The sequence below is a fragment of the Belonocnema kinseyi genome, chromosome 2, assembly GCF_010883055.1.
Source record: "Belonocnema kinseyi isolate 2016_QV_RU_SX_M_011 chromosome 2, B_treatae_v1, whole genome shotgun sequence".
In the NCBI taxonomy this organism is placed as follows: domain Eukaryota; kingdom Metazoa; phylum Arthropoda; class Insecta; order Hymenoptera; family Cynipidae; genus Belonocnema; species Belonocnema kinseyi.
In genome coordinates this window covers 58886099-58895070 of record NC_046658.1, presented here as the reverse complement: position 1 = coordinate 58895070, position 8972 = coordinate 58886099, and the positions used below count along the sequence as shown (strand labels likewise).

General features: G+C 29.3%; 1 protein-coding gene across 1 annotated transcript in view; it reads left to right on the top strand.

Annotated features, from left to right (window-relative positions):
* Positions 1-8447, top strand: part of LOC117167805 (probable cytosolic oligopeptidase A) — a 16527-nt gene extending 8080 nt beyond the window's left edge. Inside the window, exons 8-11 of the mRNA XM_033353000.1 lie at positions 2084-2196; positions 4735-4902; positions 4985-5116; positions 8020-8447. Coding sequence (XP_033208891.1) covers positions 2084-2196; positions 4735-4902; positions 4985-5116; positions 8020-8263 — 657 coding nt within the window. The 3' untranslated portion in view covers positions 8264-8447. The remainder of the gene's footprint in view (positions 1-2083; positions 2197-4734; positions 4903-4984; positions 5117-8019) is intronic.
* Positions 8448-8972: the final 525 nt, after the last annotated feature.

Genomic DNA, 8972 nt, shown 5'->3' with positions numbered 1-8972 from the left:
TTCTTATATTATCAATTCTTATTATGAAAAGTTATTTTTGGGTGTTATGTGTGTATTTTTAAAGTGACCAAAAGGTAGTGAAAAAGTACAATAGCATTTTTCCGGATTAAAAAAGCATAATATATAACGTCCAAGTTGCACAGAATTTATAAGTAATTATTTAAACCCATCATTTAGCCAAAATTAATTTAATTGAACTCAGTAAACAACTTTTACTTTCCTTTCTGAAATTGCGCTAAGAGCGCGCCACATTAGCCAACCAGGAAGGATAACTTGACGCAGGAACAGTTTTTGTGAAACAATAATAATTAACTACTTTAATAGACGTAAATTCAATAATAATCATGCGTATATAGCAGATAAGATATTGATTTACGTGCTCTATATTATTTTACTACAGTTTTCAACATATTTAACTTTTAACGGAGCTTTTTATAACATGTGCGTCACATTACCCGCCGCTCTCCTATATACCTTATTTAAAGGTATGAAAATTTGCGATTCGGGCATGCAGATTCCTGTTTCTAAAACAAAAATTAGAATAATTTTTTCTTTTTGTGTATGTTAGAATATTTACTGCACATATTTTGAAGCACATTTTTCTTTATTTATATACATTTTATTATTATTTCAATGTTCATTATTTGAATTCAAGTGCACACGATGAAAATAATAATTGTTGTCGACCGACGGATATACTCTACATCTAAATAGGCATAGGTTTGTACGACTGAAATATTGCGGAGTCGTTTAGTAATTGCTTTAGTAAGCTTTTCTCACAATCTTTACTAGAAAACTGCACCAATTTATTTAGTAAGGCTTTAGTTCCTCATCAGTTTTTTAATGGATTATCATTAATTCAGATTCAGGGAGTACGTGTTATTTTTTTGGCACAGATAAATGTGTGTATGCACTTCAACAATCGCATCATTATTGTAAATACATATTAACCGATTTTCATGAATCTGCTAATTAAAATTTAATCTATCCATGCCTTCAAAATGTTAGCTTTTGTAACCAGCCTTATCGATTATTGAACAAAATATAAACATCTTTTCGAAAAACCGGCTCTGATCAGCAAAACAGAATAATATCTACAAGACGTATGCAAAAAATCAGACCAAAATATTCAACCGTACGGCCGGAAAGTTCCATTCCGTTATCTGACTAATAAATCCCATTTAAGACCTTTCCTTGTCTGGGACAAGAATCCTTTTTATTTACCGTGTAAATTTGGTCAAGTACGAGTGCTGAAAGATAATCCTCTTTGAAAGAAAATATGAAATATGAATTATAAAACTAGGATCTACGGTGCCGGTAAATGGAAAATAGAGTCTGGCATTCATTGTCGTATCGCAGCAGGATACTTGACTCTTCTAATAGTTCAATTGTCATAGGAAAAGTGGGCGTGGTTAATTCCTTAATCCTGTTAGGAACAAGAAGGATTAAAGAAAGGTGATAATCGGTTTCCATTGTGTTGGGTCAGGAGGACACTTGACTTTTCTAATATTTTAATTGGTATAATAAAAGTGGGCGTGGCATTTCCTTAATCCTGTTAGGACCACAAAAGATGAAAGAAAGCTCATAAACAATATTCATTATGTTAAATCAGCAGGACACTTAAAATTTATAATAGTGGGCGTGATTCGTTCCTTAATTCTTTTAGAAACACAAAAGATGAAGGAAAAGTCAGGATCCATTTTCATATTGTGCTAGGTCTGCTGGAGACATAAATTTGCGAATTTGAATATAAAACGTTGGAGACCTCACCTGTACCTGTTTTCTTAGCCCTTTAATATTTTTGATATTCCTTACAGACAAATTTCTTGACTCTGCCTTTAGAGATTTTTTGGATCGCTGTTTATGAAAATCAAATCTGATTTTCGAAATTTAACAACTGAAAAATGCCGCATCCTATGTACCCTGTGATTTTTGAAATTCCCATAATAGAAAAAATGAAATGCTACTGTCAGAATAAATTAATAATTATAATTCATTGATGATTTGAACGAAACTCAACTAATTTTATGTTGTGCGAATGAATTAACATGATTTTAATGTATAATATTCCATTTTTTTATAGTTTGGTAAGGGATTCCAACATCTTCTAACGACAGTGAATTACACAGAACTGGCTGGTTTATCGAACGTGGAATGGGATGCATCTGAAATTAGCGCTCATTTTATGGCCAACTGGTAAATTAAATCAATTATCTTAAATCATTTTCGTCCCGAAATTCACTTACTTTAGCCTAACATTTTTTAAAACTACAAAAATAGGATTTTTAAAACAATTTTTTAAACGATATTTTTTAAGTTAAATACACGTCATTAGTACAATTTTAAGGAATTAATTTCAATTTTAATTTGTATAGCATCAACTATTATTATTAATAAACGAATATTATTAAACTCAGTAAATTAATAACAAAAATGGAGGAAACACAAGATTAGTAGGAATTATAATTCCAACTTGAAATTAAACAATTCTGCACCACGCAGATGAATTTGTTTAAAAAAAATTTTAAATACTGAATTTAATCAATTTTTCAATTCAAAATGATTCAAACTTAAACTTATATTTTTAACATTCATTTTAATTTATAAGTCCGAAAGCTACAAATGAAAAAATATATCCGCAGTTTTTAGAGTGCTTTTGTAATTTTTCCATTTTTTAAGCTCCAAGAATGTTTAATATAAAGCCTAGAATTTTAAATGGTACATATAATATTTTGAACTCTTTAAGATTAGAATTTTGGTCAAATTTTATCATAAATTCTTAAATGCATTAAAATTTTTGGAGTATGTATGTATAAGAAAAAATTGTTCAATTTGTGTGACTTCCATTATATATTGTGCACTATGTATATTAATGTCAATAATTTCATAAGACAAAACAATAATTTTCGAAACTGAATACGCATATTGGCCTCAGTTGTATCCTTTTAATTGGACAATTTTTCAACCAAAAAATAAATTTAAAATCATATATGATTCGGATGCCCCCTACTTGAGTTATGTCTTTATATTGATTTTGTTTTGCTTTTATTTTCTCAGTGACTTGAAAGTGCATAAATTAAAGGGACATATGAAAAATCCCGAAAAAAAAATTTCCCAAATTTAAAATATCCTATTTATAAAGTTCCCGGCAGAATATTTCTTAATTATAAAGTATCCATACTAGAAAATTCCCCAATTTAAACAATTAAACTTTATTTATCAATATTATTTATATGTTAAAAATAAAAGAATCAAATATTTTTATTTCAAAAATACATTTTGTTAATGCTTAAGTTTCTAAGATTAATGTTTGAATTTAAAACAGCAATGACTGAAAAAATATTTCTGGATAAAATTGTTTTTAATTAGGTATTGTTCTTTTAAATTAAAACAATAATTTTAAGAACTTTAAACATTAAACAAAATATTTTTCACATGCATACTTGATTATTATATTTTTAATAAATAAATAATATTTGTAAAAACATGTAATTGTTTAAATTCGAAATTTTTTAGTTCTTATATTTTATAATTCGATACGTTTTCTGTCGGAAATTTTATTATTCGGGATTTTTCAAATTCGGTAATATTATAAACAGAGTTATAAACTGTTCGAAATTTTATTATTCAGAAATTTTATAATTCGAGAATTTTTATAATTCGGAATTTTTTAATTCGCTAACCTCATCAATGTTCGGAATTTTATTATTTGGATATTTTGTAATTCGAGAATTGTATTATTCAGGTATTTTCCAATTCGTGAATTTTACCGTGTCAATTTCTAAGGCTGCAAATATTCGTACTGTCGGCCGTACACAATTTTTCAAAATGATTGGGGCAGCTGGAAGGGAAAAATAATAATTTTGTGTTACTTGCTTCAAATTTTTCTAAAAGAATTTAACATGCTAAATAGATCAGTGTTGAAGGTTTGGAATTTGGTAATTTCTGTCTGATAATTTTAAACCTTTAACGTCTCGATTTAAAATTGCATTATTATTAAGGCTCTCAATATCAAATTTCTGTAAATTTTTTAACTTTTGCATTTAAAAACGTACGATTTTTAACGTTTAAAATCTCTATTGTAAGTACATTTAATTATTGTGAATTATGACATTTTGATTATTTTGAATCACAATGTCCAATTTTGAAGGCCTCGAAATGAAAATTATTTGATTTGGAATGTTTTCAATTTGAAAATTAACTTAAATCTTATAACCTCAATGACCAGGAAAAATGATTGTAAACTAGGAGGGATGGGGGGGGGGGGTATTTTTTCCAAAATTTAAGTTATGATCTTCATTTACAGCAATATATATTTTTTTATACAAATCGCAGTTGAGTCCAATTATTGCAAAAAATTCTGGTTAAAATCTGAATTTTGAAAGGTAAACTGTCACTAACTTCTATGTGAACACGTGGGAAGGATTAATTCAACGTATACTTTATTATTATGGATTAAAATTTAATTCACTTAATTTAAAAATTTAGTATCGCGATGTTTTGCAGAATTTCTTAATGAACAAACTGAAACCTGATACATTCAAACTCATCAAGTTTTGTTCATTTTTTTGGACGAAGCTCTAACGATTAAACTTTAAACTACAATGTTGTAGTTAACAATTATAGTTATGATAAACATAAAATATGATGCAATACGTTATAATTATAACATTATAATGTATATTATATATTTGTTATTAAGCTCCCAAGATTCTTCTATATTACGTTTTTCAGGATCTACGAACCCACCATAATATCAGAAATCAGCGGACACTACAAAACTGGAGAGCCATTGCCTCAAGAAACAATCGAAAATCTTAAAAACTTCAGGAAACACATGGCAGGATACAGACTTTGTGAAAAGCTTTACTTATCTCATTTTGATTTAGAATTACACGAAAAGTAATTATAATTAAATTTTCATCTTAAAATCAGTTTTTAACTAGTTCCTAAAATATGATTTCAAAAATTAATTTGTTCCTAGGCCAGAGTTTTGGGTGCAAGTTATGAATCGTCTATGGAGAAGATATTTCGTTATCCCAGAATTCAAGGAAGACTCGCATGTTTGCTCGTTCAGCGAAATATTCTCCGGAAGCTTGGGCGCAGCTTATTACAGGTATATTTCTCATAAGTAAATATATATTTAAATAGATTAATGTATATAGTAACCTTATTTTGTGAAAATACCATAATTTTAAAGATATTTAGGGCCGATTCCACCAACTTTAATTAAATTTTAATCATTGATTAACTTAGTTTAATCAGCAGATTGCGTTCCACCAACTTTTAAAACATGATTAAAGAAGTCTAATCGTCGATTAACTTAACCGGACATTTTTGGCTGGTTAGCGAGTTAATCAGCGATTAACAGGAGTCAACATAACCTCAAAGTTGAAGTTCAGGTATAGTGTGAAATATTGATCGAATTTATAACGATATCTTGTACTGACCCAACTTACATTAAATTTCAATCGATAACTAATTCCTGTCCATTTATTTGGAAACGATGTGCATAAAAAAAAACACATCGCCGCTCGTCGTTCCTGAGCAGTCGAGGTATATTTTGCGCTCGAATACAAGTGCGAAATTAGCCAATCAGAATCACCATTCTAACAGAAACACTCAGAAACTAGACTTATTGCGAACAGAGCATACGGTTGGCTAACCAGAGGTTAAAAATTCATGGTGGAACGCGCCACAAGTTAATCGTGATTAAAACGCTGATTAAAAAATCATTATGATTAGCTAATCATGGATTTGATCACAGCTGGTGGAATCGGCCCTTAGAAGGTTAAGGGCCGATTTCACCGACTCTGATTAAATCGTTAATCATTGATTAACCTTATTTAATTAATACTTTGCGTTCCGCCATTCTTTTAATCATGATTAGGAGAAGATAATCACGGGTTACCTTAACCGCCCAATAATGGCTGGTTATGGAGTTTAATCAGTGATTAAAGTAACATAACCCTGAAATTGAAGTGCAAGTGCAGTGAGTGCAGTATACAGGAAGGAAATATGGCTCTGTTTTACAATGATATTTTATCCTCATCTGATGATGATGAAATTCTTAACCACGTTCAGAGAAGGCTACGAATATTCAGACACAATTGCCACTTCTCTTCTATCACACTTGCCACTGAAGCCACTCGTAACCTCAAACTTTGGGAATCTTATCATATGCTAATATGGCGCCGAGTGTTCATGAAGAATTTTGTTCTAACCAATCAGAGTCGCCGTTACAGTAGAAAGACCTAGAAACTAGACCTTATTACGAACAATGTGTATGATTAGCTAACCAGAGGTTGAAAATGCTTGGTAGAACGCATCGCTGGTTAACTCTGATTTAATCACCGATTAAAAAATAATCATGATTAGTTAATCGTGGATTTAATCAGAGTTGATGGAATTGGCCCTTACAATGTTAAAAGAGATTAACACATACATTTTCAAAGAAAAAAAAATGTGTTAAAAAAGATTTCTAAAAATGTTGAAAAACAACCTGGAAGATTTTAAGGCAATTTTGATATGTTGAAATATTTTATTAAATGTTAGGAATAACTCGAGTCAGTTTAAAAATGTTTGAAAATTCTTCTCTTTATATATAAATTTACACATTTCCGGTTAAAAAAGCGATTGTTTGGTTGAAAATTAATTTATTGGGAGTAGGATTAAACTATTTTTTTGAAAAATCGTCCTTTGTAACTGAATTCAACTCATTTTCATTATAAATTAAAAGTTTTTTTATTTGAAATATCGACTGCTACATTTTTTAGATGAAAATTCATTTTTCTTTGGTGGAAAATGTAACTATTTTGTTGAAAATTCATATTTTTTGTAGAAAATTCATCTACTTGGCAGAAAATGCAACTATTTAGTTTAAATTTAACTTTCTTGTTGGAAATTTATAGAGAAGAGTACCCAAATATGAGATACCAACTCTGTTTGGCGTGATTGTCGGAATTCTATGTACTGAATTTAAAAGTAATGTAGGTCATTTTAAATGAAATTTACTTTATCATAAGAAGCTCAAGTAAAAAATTTTATTACAAATTTTTTTTTATGCTGAAAATACAAAAAATGTAAAAAAGTGCTTTTTCCAAACTCGTCAAACTGATCTCATAATATGAGATACCCCAGGAAATAGCTAATAAAATGCAAAATAAAGTATTATTTTTAATGAAAAACTTCATTCTATATTTTTGAAATATAAATTTACTCCTATTTAGATATATTGAGTTTTTTTAGTAGTCACAAACACTTTTGTAACTAATTTCCCCCGTGCAGCCAGTGTTATAAAAACCACAGGTTTCGCATATTATGAGAACCACACCGTGCAACTATGTACTTACTATGCCTGACCTGTACAATGAAAAACTTTAACACTATCGATATTTTCCTACTTAGTTATTCAATTCCCATCACTTCAGACAAACTTTACTGCTAAATACATATTTAATGAATAATAAATAGGGTTTAAAGAATTCCTTTCCAAGAACTCGACCACCACCGATTTCACAAAAAGTTCGCCTATAATCTTTAGAAGCCCAATGAAAAATGGACTATACCACGAAATTACTCTTTCTTCAAGGGCTACAAGTTAGTGATAGAACCAACAGAGTGGGTCTCTTAGTTTAGCTGATACCTCGTTTTCTCATATTATGAGAATATCTCATATTCGAGTACTCTCTTCTACTTTCGGGATAAAAGATTAAACTGTTTTGTTAAAAATTCATCTTCCTTCCAATATAATTGAGAAAATTTCAACAAATTTCAAACAAAATGTGGATTTAAAAAATTTTTAAACAAAATTTAAAAGCATTTTTTTAAATTCGAAAGGTTTGAAGAGCATACAATTTTGGGCTTAAAATTTCAAGAAATATATAAAAGATTTTCAAGCGAAATTTTGCAACTTCGTAGCATTGCAATAAAAAAATATACATATTTATTCCTTTGTTATTATTATAAATTTTATATATCTATTTTCATTAAATTTAACTTTCTCTCGTTGTTTTTTAGTCACCTTTGGTCTGAGATGATCGGCGCTGACATTTTTAGTGCATTTCAAGAAGTTCCCGTAGACGACAAAGCCCATCAAAAAATTATTGGGCGCAGGTATCGAGACACGTTCCTTGCCCTAGGAGGCAGCTGCTCATCAAACGAAATTTTCAGGAGGTTTAGAGGACGAGATCCAAGTGCTAAGGCGCTTTTAAAAAATCTCGGATTGAAAACAGTTATGTCTGAGAAACAAATACAGGCTTAATTATTCGTACCAGTGATTTTTACAATGACAAAACAGATCAATTATCAGCAAAATAATCATTAATCATACAAGACACTCAATGCTCATGAATTTGTAAAATATCTTTAACTGGAGTAACTAGAGTTTGTGAATGTAAAATTTGATCAATTACTCATAAAGTGAATACATTTATTAAAGAATTGAATTCTAAGATCTTAAAAATTCTTAGCTTTCTGTTTTATTAAGTTTTAGATCTTTGTGATTTACCGGTCATGAGAAATATATGGATTATTTATCTAATATAAAAAGATCTTGCCTATGAAGTAATATTGACGAAGACGGCTGTAAATATACACTTAACATTGATTGATTCTTGCGTAAAAAGAGAGAGAGAGCGAAAGTAATTATATTGAAGGATACTTTTGGTTTATTATGCAAAAGCTTTATTATGGTCATATAACAGTTTGCGTTTATAATTAATAATAAAATCATCTTAGTATAAGAAAATACTGAGTATTTATTAAAAGTCCAGAGTATTTTTAGTAGCACTGAAAGTCAAATTCCGATTAATTATCTTAAAACTAGTACAAGGATAAGTCTTGACAAAACAAATAAATAAGGAATATAAACACCTCCTTTATTAGGTTGTGCATGCTGCATATTAAAGATTGTTTTTAATTCGGTTTCAAATTAATTAATTATACAAAGCAGAAGTCAAATTGCGATTTGA